At 40.7% G+C, this 15,744-nt stretch overlaps 1 protein-coding gene across 1 annotated transcript in view; it reads left to right on the plus strand.

Moving 5' to 3' along the window:
* The window catches only part of hectd2 (HECT domain containing 2), a 66,899-nt gene extending 51,306 nt beyond the window's left edge, over positions 1 to 15,593 (plus strand). Inside the window, exons 18-21 of the mRNA XM_038291782.1 lie at positions 3,710 to 3,797; positions 6,994 to 7,100; positions 14,811 to 14,926; positions 15,446 to 15,593. Of these exons, the coding sequence (XP_038147710.1) occupies positions 3,710 to 3,797; positions 6,994 to 7,100; positions 14,811 to 14,926; positions 15,446 to 15,593 (459 nt within the window). The remainder of the gene's footprint in view (positions 1 to 3,709; positions 3,798 to 6,993; positions 7,101 to 14,810; positions 14,927 to 15,445) is intronic.
* The last annotated feature ends 151 nt before the right edge of the window (positions 15,594 to 15,744 follow it).

A 15,744-nucleotide genomic window follows, 5' to 3' on the forward strand; every position in this document is an offset into this window, starting at 1 on the left:
CCCCTGACAATAATATAACCACATCATCTGCATCTCTGCTCTAAATATCCCTAAAGTTCACCTGAAAACGTCCCTGTTTCCATGTTCTTAGCCGCGTGGTCTTAGCTGATGTCGACTTAATGACAGAGTTCCTCTAAATGGTGACGCCACATAAAGAACAAGAGCCGCTCCTGAGCTGAATAGCTGAGTCATCTCTTTTGCAGCGGTGGATAAATATAGAGCTTATGTGAGGACGGAATATGTAAAGACCTGAGCAGAGGTGTTAGTTTAACTCCAGCGAGATCTACAGGCTGCTCACTGTCACACCACTGTGGGACCATTTCCACTGCCGAGCTCTAAAGTCTGTCTGTGGGACCTTTTCTCCACTTATTTCAACATTTTCCTCCATGCTAACGCCTTTTTTCTCACACAAAAATAGGATTCAGCTCTACAGAGAGCAGCTAGAGATGAGGTCATTTTATTTTCAATTGAATGAAATATAATTTAGCCGGGTGGCTAAGCTAACCTATGCCAAAGTTTTGACAGTAGTCAGACAAGGTCACATTCTCCGTTATCAATATCTGTAATAAGACCAGAATTTAGGTCCCAGAATTCAGGCGAGACAGTGGGAAAGTTCAAGAAGTTTAATAAAATAAGCAGTACAGAAGGCAGGGCTGTGGATCTGCAGCAGCTGCAGGGGGGAGGCGCACACCACCCGTCGATGGCACGCTTGTTTAACAGTTCAGTCCAGCTTCTAATAATGAGGCGGGATCCAGCCGATGGACTGCCAAACGAGATGCGGCAGGAGTGTCGCCGATGCAGCAGCCTCCGAGAACAGGCAGAACTCTGAGCCCGGTCAGGGAAACGATTCAGAACTGGACGGTTCCAGGAGTCCGTAAACTGGTCAGGGGTTCGGATCCAAAGAGGAACAAAAATATCAAGGGGTTCCATGAGTCCACAGAGAGTTCAGGCAGGTTAGGAGCTCCATGAGTCCACAGAGAGTTCAGGCAGGTTAGGAGCTCCATGAGTCCACAGAGAGTTCAGGCAGGTTAGGGGCTCCATGAGTCAACAGAGAGTTCAGGCAGGTTAGGGGTTCCATGAGTCCACAGAGAGTTCAGGCAGGTTAGGAGCTCCATGAGTCCACAGAGAGTTCAGGCAGGTTAGGAGCTCCATGAGTCAACAGAGAGTTCAGGCAGGTTAGGGGCTCCATGAGTCCACAGAGAGTTCAGGCAGGTTAGGAGCTCCATGAGTCCACAGAGAGTTCAGGCAGGTTAGGAGCTCCATGAGTCCACAGAGAGTTCAGGCAGGTTAGGAGCTCCATGAGTCAACAGAGAGTTCAGGCAGGTTAGGGGCTCCATGAGTCCACAGAGAGTTCAGGCAGGTTAGGAGCTCCATGACTCCACAGAGAGTTCAGGCAGAAATGTTCGGATGCAAAACAGGTAGGCTCAGTAGTTGAGAGGCAGAACAAGACACTACATCAGGAAAACTGTGGAACTTTAAACTAGCTCCCTCTGCTGAGCCAAAACAGGATCAGGGAACACTCAGAGGATACGAGCCAGGACTGATCAGGAAACACTAAGAAATCATTAAAAACCCTCTAACCACTGGCCTCCCAGAACCAAAACATGAACTAATCAGAAATTATATAAACCTCAAACTCAACTAGCAGAAAGTCAATGACCTGGCCCTGATAGCTGGGCTGAGCCGTATATAAAGCAGCAGGAGCAGGTGGATAAGATGAATGATAATTGGTAACGGGGAGGGTTAGACAGGAGAGAGAACAATTAGGTCACCTGTCAGGACAGTGATTATGACATGTCTACGGTTTTAGATAAAAAAAACTTTACAGGAGAAGCAAAATGTGTGGAAAACAAAAAGGTAAACTGGTTCAAAACATCTTCCAGAGTTAAAATCTAAAGTTTCTAATATCATTAAGCTGAACAGTCTAAAAAGTATCAACATTGTGCCTAACTCACATCTAAGGGCAGTTTAATGGAGGATTGTTACCATAACAGTTGGTTTTCAGACTGTGGAAGAAACCAGGTGAACCAATCTAAAGATATAGAGCTGAAATCTAAGTCAATTTTCTTAAAATAAGTGCATTTTTTTTTCTTTAATTAAGCAAGTAACTGAAACACTTTGCCAATGGAATAAGAAAATTTACATTTAAAATAAGAAAATAAATTGAATTGTCGTATTTCAAGAGTATAATATCTAATTATCTAATTTTAAGAGTAATTTCATCTTATTTAACTACCCAAATTAAGGATAAATATACTTCATTTGAGACATTTTTTTTTATTTTTTTTTAGATCGTTTTTTGCAGTGAAGCCTCTCTGGTTTTTCTATCCTTCTTCTTCAGGTGCGGGAAGCTTAGAGGCGATCGAACTTTCTTTATGGCAGCTCCAAAAATGTGGAACGACCTTTAATTGCAAATTAGATTGTCTATTTCTTTGTCTGATTTTAAATCTCGCTTAAAAACGAATCTCTTTGCCTTGGCTTTCTAAACTGTGTGAGATGTTGAATATAGTCTGAAACATTATTTTGAATTACTTTTATTTTTATTTTATTATAGATTTCATTGTTCTAGTTAAACTTTGTCTTTTATGCTTGTATGGTTACTTAGACTCTGTGTAATGGTGTTATGTTTCACTGTAGAGCACTTTGAGAAATTTATAAGTGCTTTATTAATCATTTGAATGTTGTCCAATGACTCCATCCTGGAGAGAAATATCAGCTGTGCTGCTGCCATCAACACCTTTGTTTCTAGATGTTGGAGATCGGCCTGTTTTCCAGTGTAGTCCTGTTTCTCTGACTGTGGCTAACTGGATGTGCTCTCTTCATCCTCTGACATGGGAGCTGGCTCGGAGCTCGTCTGCCTGGCTGTGTGTTTCCTGGACGGGGCCGCCTGTGGAGCTGGTTGACAGTTGCCTTTTGTATCTATGCTTCTTTTTCTATGTCTGCTTCTGTCTCCTTGAACCCCAGTGGGCCTCAGCAGATGGCCGCTCACACTGAGCCTGGTTCTGCTGGAGGTTTCTTCCTGTTCAAAGGGAGTTTTTCCTCTCCACTGTCGCTACAAGCATGCTTAGTGTGAGGGATTGCTGAAGAGTCAATGAGTCGATGCAATCAGCTGGTTTTCCTTAGATAGAAAACTTTGAATCAATCTGACTGGATGATCTGGTGAACTGGAAAGTGAGCTGAGATGACATGATGTGAATTGGAGCTATAGAAATAAATTTGATTTAAATTGAAATTAATAAAGTTGGATTGGATTGAAGTTATCAAAGTGACAGGATTATAAAGGAGAAAAAATGTGACTATTTCATTAACAGAGTTTATTTGAACCCACATTCACTACACCCTCGTGCTTTCCACTAATCTGAACACCAAACCAATTATGGTGAGAAAAAGGAAGGAAAACAAACTCATTAAATGTCGGTTGTGCCCACGGCGCCGTTTGCATGAAATCCTTAAATAAACAGAGGAGCTGTTGGTGTGAGTCGCCTCCTCATCAACAACCATGACCTCCTGGATTGTTGTCACGTCAGGTCAACATGTTCATCTTCTCTAGTCAGAAAGTCACCTTGCAGGTTGCTGAAATTATAAAAGGAGCAGACGGAAATCTTTTTCTGGATGCACCCAATAATCAGTGGTATTCTGGTTTATGTCTCAACGCAGGAGTTAGACTTTCAGTGGTTTTTGGAGGTAAACTGTATTTTATTGTTTACAGGTGTTCCAGGAGGAGATGGGCGTCGTCAAATCCTACAACCTGAAACCCGGTGGAGACAAGATCCCTGTTACCAAGCAGAACAGGAAGGGTGAGTTAAAGCAAAGACACCAGAGTTAGGTTTAAAATACTCTCAGCTAGAGGTAGGGAGTGAGCTCAGAGACAAAACATGTTTTACCCCAGAGCCTGGATCCAGGCAGGAAGTAATCTATGGTAAACAAACTGGATTAATGATGAAATTCTTAAAGGAAAAGTCCTGTCAGCACGGAATGATCAATGGATCATTTTTTATACCTGAAACGACGTTTGCAGCAATGGCTGATGGTGGAGTTTTCTCCAGGGGGGGCTATAAATTCAAACGTATACTAAGTTATCACACCAGTAAATTTATATGAATGCCAACAACAAACATTATAAAAACACTTTATTAAAACCTAATATCATGTACAGGTTTACTCTTTTCTACATAAATCTTTCCCTTCTGATTCTTTGTGAAGATAAATCTGTGTTTTTGTCCAATATTTTCTCACAAACCTAAAATAAAATAATGTTCAATAATGGAGAAGCTAATAGTCAGCTTTATATTTTTCAGTATATAAAAAATACTTGTTTTCTGATAATGTGTTTATTTAAAGATTAAATATGTATCTTTCACATCTGAAAAATACATATTAATATATTTTGAAATACTTTTTATTTTAATTTAAAATTAAATAATTAAAAATATCTATATGTTTTTTTATGTCTTAATCAGGGTCATTGGGTGGATGGGGCGGCGCGCTAGTGCCCTCTATTGGCCAGCCCCCACTGGTTCGCTGTGATTTCATGAATTTAGTGTTAATTAGTAAAATAATGAAAACAATAATTTTCATCGTGATCACAGATTCTGGGAGCGGCCATTTTTGCCCAAATATAGTAGCCCCTCCCTCCTGCCATCTTCCAGCAGTGACGTCACGGTGCGGTAAGCCTAGCGCCATTCTCCCCGCTTTACAAGCTAAATCAATGGGAACTACTAGACACAGGTCCCTATGATTCCTTTTTAAACATCTAAAATATTCTTTCTGTAGTGATTTTTAGACATTAAGATCTAAAGAGAAGCGCCATCTACTGGTCAGACCCTGTAGTTCAGTGAAAGGGGGAAGTCAGAGTAAAAAAATATGCCAGTGGCTGGAAGGTGGAGGGGATTTTGCTGTCATTCGGCTGGCGTTTGACTGGGAAGGGCCCTTTTGAATGGCTGCTACTGTAGCACAGGGGTACAGCTAATTCAAATGTGAAGCTGCTTTTCTTTTGAACCAGGAATGTAATTTCCCCATTCTAAGATATATCTTTGTCATGTTTTGTTAGTGTTTATACCATAGAAGAAGAGAAGTAAGTGCAGATTAGGTGAGAAAAACAGAAAAGAAAGGAATAAAGGTACCAAACAGGTAGCTGGGGTCATTCGTCCAAAGCAACATGTGGTTCACATGAGAGGTGAAAGAGACGCTCAACACAGCTCTGCTGCTTATCGCCATGGTGACAACAAGGACGGCAAATCATCCTCAGAGGATTAAGATGGAAATCTTAAGGAATCTTCAGGCTCCTGTGTTAACTCACAATGGAAAACCCTGCAGTTAAAGTCCAGATCCACAGAAATCAGCCATGCTGTAGTTTGATTCAGTTTGTGCATCAGCAGTGATTCAATTAAACCCTGATTCAATTCTATTCAGTTTATTTCTATAGCACCAATTAACAACACATGTCATTTAAAGGAACTTTCCAGTTCACCAGATCATCCAGTCAGATTGATTCAAAGTTTTCTATCTAAGGAAAACCAGCTGATTGCATCGACTCATTGACTCTTCAGCAATCCCTCACACTAAGCATGCTTGTAGCGACAGTGGAGAGGAAAAACTCCCTTTGAACAGGAAGAAACCTCCAGCAGAACCAGGCTCAGTGTGAGCGGCCATCTGCTGAGGCCCACTGGGGTTCAAGGAGACAGAAGCAGACATAGAAAAAGAAGCATAGATACAAAAGGCAACTGTCAACCAGCTCCACAGGCGGCCCCGTCCAGGAAACACACAGCCTGGCAGACGAGCTCCGAGCCAGCTCCCATGTCAGAGGATGAAGAGAGCACATCCAGTTAGTCACAGTCAGAGAAACAGGACTACACTGGAAAACAGGCCAAGCTCCAACATCTAGAAACAAAGGTGTTGATGGCAGCAGCACAGCTGATATTTCTCTCCAGGATGGAGTCACAGCCAAACAGGAACAGACCAGATGAAGCTACTATGAGAAAAAGCAGAGAGAGCAGAACGTTAGAGATTGAACTAACAGATTCTGCAGAGTGGGAGAATAGAGATAGAATGAAGCAGAATGATGAAAAAGGGGTCCCTATGTCCTCCAGCAGTCTAAGCCTATAGCAGCAGAACTATAGAGATAGCTCAGGATAACCTGAGCCACTCTAACTAGAAGCTTTATCAAAAAGGAAAGTTTTAAGCCTAGCCTTAAAAGTAGACAGGGTGTCTGCCTGACGGTTTATTTTTAATTTCAGGTTTTTTCTTTGACTGGGTTATGCTTTCAATGTTATTTTACCTTAAAGAATGGGTCTAAAAAAACAGCAAAACTGAAACATTTAAAGCTGTGGTTAAACAAGATAAAAGCAAACCACAGTAGAAACATGTTGTCTTGAATCCAATTGTAGGAATTAGGTTATAATGAACCAGTAATAATAGTGATAAATAAAGAGAATATAACTAGTTACAACAAAAAATAGTTGTTGTTGTCATTTTTTGGGGGAAACTGTCCAGTTAATATCTGCATTTATAAGGAGATCCTTTCTGAGTCCATGGAGGAGGAGGAAGTGAGGAGAAAGGAAGTGCCTCATCCTGACAGTTAACTTATTTACAAAAACTGTAAACCAAAGAGTTAAAATTCAGATTAGAATCTGAGTTTCTGCTCTGCTTCTGACTCAGTTAGTCTGGCGCCTTCAGGCAAGAACTAACAATCTATCCTTACGCTTAAACCTTCTGTTAGCTGCTCTAATTAAAGGTTTAGATGATTTTAGATGGTAAATTTCATGTTTTACCATTATGTCCAGTTTCCCTTTTTCTTCTCCTAGGCAGATATACGTACATAAATCCAGCTGCCGTCAAAGGCTTCATTGTTCACCATCAGGCTCCATAAACTCATTTTTCCATCCAGTAGCTCTGCCAGAATCCCCAGGTCGACCAGAGAAGCCAAGGCTGGAGGGTAAATGGGTAAAGCTTGGTAATGGAATAATCAAAGTCCCTCTGTTTCCCTTTCCACAGAGTATATCCAGCTCTACATCGACTTCCTGCTGAATAAATCCATTTACAAGCAGTTTGCTGCCTTCTACCATGGCTTCCACAGCGTGTGCGCCTCTGACGCCCTCATGGTAAGTTCAGAGAGTCCATGCGTTGGTTTATTTATAGTCTGTAAATATAACTGATAGAAACTGTTCAATGTTAATGGAGGATTGTAGAGTCCGTCTGATTTTTAATAATTTCTCTGAAATCCAAAAATAAGCAAAATATTCCAGATAGTCTGGACACACTGCAAAAAATCGGAATCTAAATAATTGATTTTTTTTTATTAAAACCAGTTCGTTTTTCTCTTTAATTAAGGAGCTAAGTGAGACTCTTTGCCAATGGAACAAGACAATTTACATCTAAAATAAGAAAAAACATCTTCATTGTCTTTTTTCAAATGCATATTATCTAGTTATCTTATTTTAGGAGTAAATATACTCATTCCATTGGCAGATCCTTTATAATCAGCATTTATTTACTCAAATTGTCTTTTTTTTACTTATTTGTAAATTATTTTTTCAGTGCATGACCTTAAATCTCTCTCTCTGACATTTCTGGTGTCTGTCCTTTTGGGTATTTGGGTTAAAAACAAGATAAATCTGCATTAACATTTTCTTAGACACTCAGCATACTAACACAGATTAGTGTCACTGTGCACTTTAAAAAATGGAAATGGTCATTTTTACTGCTAGCTGCTGCTTTACTGTCGGAAAGCTGTATAAACAAAGATTCTTTTGTATCTGTGTAAACAAAATGACAAAGTATCTTTCAGTAAAGCAAAACCTAACATGGTACATGTGGACAACCAACTGTAGAAATGGAAAACCTGAAACACATCAACAGTATAAATTAAAAACAAGCAACCAGTTAGCCGTGTATACGTCGTATGATATTTTCAATCGTTTCCCACAGCTAACTGTACGATGAAACCGCAGGGTTTAAAAGTTCTCAGCTCACCATGTTTGTTCTCACACTGTGCGACCCGACGCTCTGATGCGATCTACCTGCTCACACTGTACGTCTAAAAACCACCCGTCGGTCTCAGCACCGAGTGATGGCGCTGGTCGGACTTGTCAATCTGGAAGAAGAAGGAGAAATCCGTTGTTTGCGCAGTGCTTGAGGTTCTGGTCAGCCGGCTCGTAGCTCTGCTTCAACAGCGTAATTTACCCACAACTGCCTTATGACCGCCGATTTTCTCCCGACGTTACGATTCCTAATCAGGAGGTGGTCAGAAGGTGGTCGCAAAACCAGCCTGACGGAAAAAAAAATCTTGCTCGACCGGATAAGCGGCCTGAAAAGGGCAAAAAATCGTACCGTCTATGCCCTGCTTTAGTCATTATTCACCATATTGATGTTTGGTCCAATAAACACCAGGATGGTGTTGATAACCTGGAATTATTTTCATTATTTGCTGTTAAGGTGGTGGTGGGGGGGGTGGATAAAGGGAAGCATATAGCAAAGTTATGAATTATATGGAGTTGTTTTTTTCCGCTGTATTAACAGCAAACGTTAGAATATGTAAAATCATGTGCATTGTTATTCTGTTAGCCAGATAGACAGAGTAGAAGGCCTTCCTTCACATTGTGGATGTCACTGTGTGTACGGAGGTCATCTAAATAGGACAGCCTTCTTGTCTTTTAAAGATAGAGAGGATATGGGAACATCTTGGAGCCGGACTGATAGAGGAGAGCTATCTGTAATCTTGGGCATAGAGGCAAGATGCATACAGGTCAGGGCATGGATGGCGTGTCAGTTTCTGATACAGACAGCTAAACATCCACCTGATGCAACACATAGACTCATGAGCTATAAGAAGGAGGAGATTACCTTCATCGGGGCTCAATCTTTGCCGGACGCTCGCGGACGTGATTTTTTGAGCCCACAGCTGTGCAGCTCCAAGCATTTTCTCTGTCCTGTAACGACCTGATCTGGAATAAACTCTGCTACTTTTTTACTCCTCTTTTATAGTCCTTTTTATATGGTTTAACCCAGTTTGAGTTAAGAGTAGTGAATAACTTGCTCCCAGGAAAAGAACCCGTGGGGAAGCCCCGAGGCGCAACTGCTTTTTAGAGGACATAACTTCCTCATTTAACACACATAAATTGGTAAATATTGTTTATGATCGTTATATTAATACCTGACATTGATTATAGCTGAAATGTTTTTAACAAAGCAAACACTATGTTTACGTTTAACATGAACAAATTGTTTAGAAATAAATGATGCTGGTGAAGATTCTCAGTCATCCAGGTCAAAGTCATTCGAAAAAAGTAAAAAAAAAATCTACTGGACTTTGTTTCTAAGTTTGAAGACGTTTCTCTTCCCATCCAGGAAGCTTTTCAATTCAAAATAACAGAAATAGAGTTGAGTTTCAGGCTTTATACGGGGGACCAAAAACAAAGCCTGGTTTTACTTTAGAAAACATGCAAATTGAAACTCCTTTGGGAGTCGTTTTGTTTCTTTTGTTAGCCTGCAATGCCCCATACCTGTCTATGTCTCTGAAAGGGGGGTCGTTAGAAGGAATTGTTGGCCTGGCTGAACAGGTGAGGTCTTCTGTTCCCCTGTAAGGGTGTGGGGGTTGCTATGACAGCACAATCGCTATCGCTAAATGATACATTTTTTACTTGTTTTCATGTTTTAGCTCAGTTTACTAAATGAGTCTATTTTAAATGAGACTATTTTAGTAGGATCTTCTGATTCTGACTGTTAATCCAGATTAACTGCACTCAGAGATTAAAGCTAATGTCTAGCCAACATTGACCATCCTGAAACATCTTTCCTATTAATTGGAATCATGTTTAAAAGTTTAGATTTTTGTCATATTTGCTCTGAAAAGTTTTGCTGGAATAAAGTGCTTCATAGAAAATGAACTCGTTCCAGGATTTAAACCTTGATTTATATTCTGGTAAAACTAGCATCAGCTTTAAACATTCCTATCATCTCTACACACATATTTAATAGCAATATACCATGTGTTTTAAAGTTGAGTAATTCATTAATATTACTCTAAAATTCAACAGAAGTGGAGAATATAGAGTCAAACAGCTGAATTTATTATTATTCATTGTGACATTCATTGTCAGCTGTTTCCTGTTTCATCACATCCGAAGTGATCACTTCCTGTTCAGCAACAGAGGAAATAAACACACCAACGTCCCGCTGAAATCACCATAAACACGTATCTGTAGGTCTGGACTGATAAATCGACCGAAAGTTCAGATTTAGATGCTGTTATTAAAGTTTATCCATGGCTTTGTGATTCTGCTCTGCAGCAGATTCCTGCTTCCCTGCAGGTTTGACCCACTGAGTCCGGCTGCAGATAAGATTCGCTGTTTGGTTCCAGTTGCATCAACTGAGAGCCTGAATGTGGGTCAGAGGAGGGATGAAAAAGCAAAACACGGACAAACATTTGAAAACAAACAAAGGTGGCCTAAATCTCCTGTTTGTTAAAACACAGGGCTGCTGATCACTGTCTGTTTTCCCACTGGGTTCATAAGAAAATTTTTAAACAAAAAATATCCCGTCCTACTCTTAGGATGATCTTATTCGCTTTGTTTGAAGATCTGCCCACCGTATCAGACCAATGCAGAAGCAGAGCTGACATGTTTCCCTCCTATGAACCATTTCAGCCTCCGTAGTTAGAGGGTCTGTCACACATTAAGCTTCTGTATAGAAATGTAACAGAAGGGGTTGCAGCCATAATCACTCTATAGGTACTGCTGGATTCAGGATCGAGTTAAGAGACCAATAAAAATGAGAAATCTTGTTTCTGAGTTTCTGCAAAATTCAAGAGGTTTTTCTCCAAACACAAAATCCAAGTAAATTTCAAAACAAACAGACCCTTAAACAGAGATTAGTGCATCCTAAAGACCAAACCCCCAGACCAAACATCGGCAGAGTGGTCTGCAGTTCAATGCAGTGAAAAATGCTCTAATCTTTATTTTGGAGAAACCAAACAACCTCTACAAAGACGCATTGCCCAACACAGATTAGCGCCCTCCTCTGGACAACACTCTGCTGTACATCTACATCTTATGGGCAAAGCACATTCTTTGGAGGACCAGAATGTTCACATTTTGGACAAAGAAGACAGATGGTTTGAGAGGGGCGTGAAGGAAGCCATCTATGTTGAGGGGGTGGACAGATTTCAGCTTCAAAAACCTACAATGCAGCAATAGAGGTGATTCTTTCCCACTATCATGGCAACCCCCACCACCATGCAGGGGAGCAGAGCAGCTCCCTGTTTATCCAGGCCAACAATTTCCTTTAACGACCCCCCTTTCAGAGACATAGACAGGTATGGATCCATCCATCCAGCATTAAAGGCTAACAAAGAAGCCAAACGACCCCCATTCCAAAGGGGGGGGACCCCATTTGTCCGTTTCTATTTGCATGTTTTCTAAACTAAAACCAGGCTTTGTTGGGCTGCTGGATAAAACCTGGAACTAAACGCAATTTCTGACATTTGGAATTGAAAAATCTTCCTGGATGGAAGAGAAACGTCTTCAGACTTAACAATATTGCATAATATCCTCTAAACTCTCAAACCTGTGCTCTATTAGCAGAACGTCAAAGCTGAAATGATCAACTTCATTTTTTGGACATTTTTCGGCTGTCTAATCTGCTCTGTACATGAAGTCAGCATCTGGTTGGTGGATCAACCCATTAGGGCGACTCCTACACCTGAAAATAAATCCTCCTTAAAACTGAGTTCAGAAACTCACATTTTGAGTCTGAAAAAGGATAGAGATTTAGATTTAGTCTGTGTCTAATATTTCTATTTTCCTCATGATCTATGCTACTTCATCTATTTCCTTTTAAAATTAGAACAATACTTAGTTTTCCTTCCATTATTACTCTGGGAAATATTTCACCTTAAGTGCTTCTATAGAGCGTTTTTGTTTCTTTTTCCATGTGAAGTTGATTCCTTCAGGGTCCAAACATCAGATCAAATCTGAGCGGGAGCTGATAACCTTTCCTCCGGCCCAGACGTACCCGTCAGCATCGCTGAGACAAAATGGGTTTGAAAACCGCCGGAAGATTTAATTTCTAACTGAAACATTTCACTCAGTTATGTTAGAGCTTGATAATTCCAAAAATATTTTCCCTATAATTCCTCCTCCAGTAAAATATTAGAACATATCTTCTCCATGAAATCAGTTGTCAGAAAAATTGCCCATTTAGCTGGTAGACTATGGAACACTATCTGATTGTTAGAAGTATCTTATTTGCTTAATATATAGATATTATTTGGTCAATAAATGCCATTATTGATACATGACAATCTTGACAATCTTTTGAATAAGAGAACTTTTATTGTCGTTTTGTATACAGCGTTTAAACAACACGAAATTTCGTTTTGTTTTGCACAGCTTTTAGAGGGTAAATATATATTTCCATTCCATAAAGTGCAACAGTAATTTTTTTGCTGGAGGTTTCTTCCTGTTCAAAGGGAGTTTTTTCTCTCCACTGTCACTACAAACATGCTTAGTGTGAGGGATTGCTGAAGAGTCAATGAGTCGATGCAATCAGCTGGTTTTCATTAGATGGAATTAATAATTTAACCCTTAAGAAAGGAGCAGAGCCATTTCTCCATAGATCTGCAACAACTTGAATCTATGCAAATCCTCTGACTTCCACAAGAGGGTGCTGATGAATCCGAAGCTGTTGTTGCTCCAATGACCTTGGTTGCAACAGTTGACAAAGACCAAGGTCTTCCAAGTAAAAAAGAAGCTATAAAAGATGCAGGAAGGAGTAAAGGTTTAATCAAATGTAAATCTTTCTATCGGAAACCAAAACAATAGGAGTGACGAGTTCGGGTGTGTGGGCGATCTGTGTATCAACAGGTCACAGCAGGACTGTTGCGTACAGATGGACTTTTCAGCGCCAAGTCATCATGGTGTCACACAAGCATCATCCAGACGAACTGGCTCTTCTTGATTGCCTGTAATTTGATCCACGCCCCTGATCTCTTCTCTGATTGTCTCTAAATGTGTAACAGGAAGCTTCAGTTTGACACACTTTTGGATAAACCCGCCGACTTCCTGTAAAGTTTGAGTAAACACTGCCAGCTGGGCTGCTGCCATGCTTCCCTTTTCTCCTCCTCCCGCTTTACTGGCCGTGCTTCTCTGTTGCCGTCAGAGAGGCGATTGCTACACCTGAGCAGAGTTAACTTTTGTTGGAAATTAGCTTATTGCAGAACTTTCTCTTGGTCACCAGGGTGCAATTAAAGGGAATTAAGGGTTAAAAGGTCAAATGTTGTTGATGACTCAAGTCTTTCACATGCTGGTTGGCGTCACCTCCTTTAGATTTACTGAGAACTGTCTTTTAATTGCTTCTTCTTGCATCTCGATGGCAGATAATCTAGTTTTGGTTGGATCCTTCCTGTCTGCATCGATGGATTGATTTTTAACTTATTTCTCTCATATCTATACAGCAGGGGTAACCAATTAAAAAATCAGAGGCATTTTTAACTATAATCTGTTACTTTAAACAGAATTTAACACTGAAATAAAATTGGCTTATTATAAATCTATGTTATACATTGAATATTTATATAAAAAACATATATATATATATATATATATACATAAGATAATTTCCTGATTCCCATATTTTCTCAAACCCCTGAACTGATGGTTTGTTATTTTCTTTCTTTTTTCTGTCTTAATGTTGGCAGTGGGCTTTAGGCTGCCCTGCAAGGCTTTAAACCTGGGTTTAAATGGAGACTAAGCCATTCTCAAGCACATATCAAGGAGCTCATTTTGAGCCTGGATCCAGATTTCTTGTTGATTCTGTTCATGGTGGAGAATCCTGCTTCACAGCAGCAGGTTGAGCCAAACATCCTCTAAATGTGCAGGGTCATCTTTGAGCACGCCATTTCACTTTTCTTTCACCAGTTCACCGCAGTTCTTCCAGCAGTCCACACTTTCTCTGCTCTCTTTTTCTCATGGTCTTCTCCTTCTTTCCCATCGCCCGGCTTGCCACAGGTTTGCCTGCTGTGTCTAAAAGTAGCAGCAGCAGCAACCCAGACTGACAGCTCATTGGCTCATTTGGATCACGTGCAGCCTGGAGCCGGACGCTCCCCAGGGATTTACCGTATTAACAGGAGAAGAGGGGCAAGGGAAATTAAACACTGCCGTCGGACAACATGCTGTAATTTATAAATATCTTAAATCAGGTTGGATCCGGATCCTGGTCCGCTAATCCGTGACCTTTGCTATAGAACCACCACTGTTCCCAACAACCTCAGTATGTTGTTAGATTCATGCTGATTTGCACAGTTATGCTGTTTTCAAATATCCATTACTGTAAAAATACCCATAGCTGGATATTGGTTGTTTATTCTCAGGTTTTATATGGTTAAAACATTTGACGGTATATGGAGGACCAGCTCTACCATATTTAAAAATACATACAGAAATAAATGCTCAAAAAATAAATAAGCATACAATTAATCGCCCCCAAAAATACAATAAACAAATAAAAGTAGGTAGAGATTAAGTTATACAGGGAGACATAAATGTATATATCTTTTTTTAACTACAGTAGCTTCTTTATTTATTCACCTTTGTAATAATTACCTTATTTATTTATTGTTTATTATTTATTTATTTACCATTTCTTCTATCATCTTTTTGCTGCTGTAACACCAGAATTTCCCCATTCTGGGACAATAAAGGGATTTTCTATTCTGTTCTATTCTATATTCCACATTATTGCCTTATTTCCGTGACCTTTGACCCAGCCTGCCCCCCTCCAGCTCTTCACATTTTGTTTTCTGTTTATTATTGCAGTTGTTGAGGCCGGAGGAGGTGGAGATGTTGGTGTGTGGGAGTCCGGAGCTGGATATGAGCGCTCTGCAGAAAGCTGCTCAGTATGAAGGCTACGGCAAGATGGACGCCACTGTGAGGTGAGGCCTTCGGCAAAGGGCGTCATTACCGATCAGAAACCGTGCATTACCTTTCTAAAGGTGTAACCTGATGGTTTTACTGTCAAACTGAATTCATTTGTGTGTTTTAGATAGAAATAAACTTCCTCTGTGTTGTTTGTTGGGTTGCGGTGCGATGGATGGAAGAAATGTGGGAAAATCAAAGTCCTGTAGCTGCACATTCTGGCCTGGAGTTTATTTTTATTTCTAGCTGTCAGATAGTAAAACAAGCCGATACCCGTCAGCTGGAGATAATGCAAGTCAGAGCGCTGCTGAAAGCTAAGCATGAACAGCTGTTGGAGTCGTTACACAACACCAGCGCTGGCTGTCTGCCGTCCATGTTTCCCAGCAGAGCATTGATCTGCTGAGTCAGCACTTTCAGAACCAGCTCCTCTCCAGGTCAACTGGTAGAAACTGAAAGGTGTTCTGAGCAGAACCTGAACGGCTGCTGCTGTAGAGGGTTGGTGGTTTTATGTGGTCTTCACCATCTTTGTTTTCCAGGTGTTTCTGGGACGTGGTGCTGGGTTTCCCTCTGGAGCTTCAGAAGAAGCTGCTGCACTTCGCCACCGGGAGCGACCGGGTTCCTGTGGGAGGGATGGCCGACCTGAACTTCAAGATCTCCAAGATCGACGTTCCAGCAGACTGGTAGGTTCAACAGACTGGACCAGAACCATCCATCCGTCTGTCTGTTTATCCATCCATCATCCATCCATCCATCATCCATCCATCATCCATCCATCCATCCACCATCCATCCATCCACCATCCATCATCCACCATCCATCCATCCATCATCCATCA

The sequence above is a fragment of the Cyprinodon tularosa genome, unplaced genomic scaffold (assembly GCF_016077235.1).
Source record: "Cyprinodon tularosa strain WSP-4 unplaced genomic scaffold, ASM1607723v1 ctg1082, whole genome shotgun sequence".
NCBI classification, from domain to species: Eukaryota; Metazoa; Chordata; class Actinopteri; order Cyprinodontiformes; family Cyprinodontidae; genus Cyprinodon; species Cyprinodon tularosa.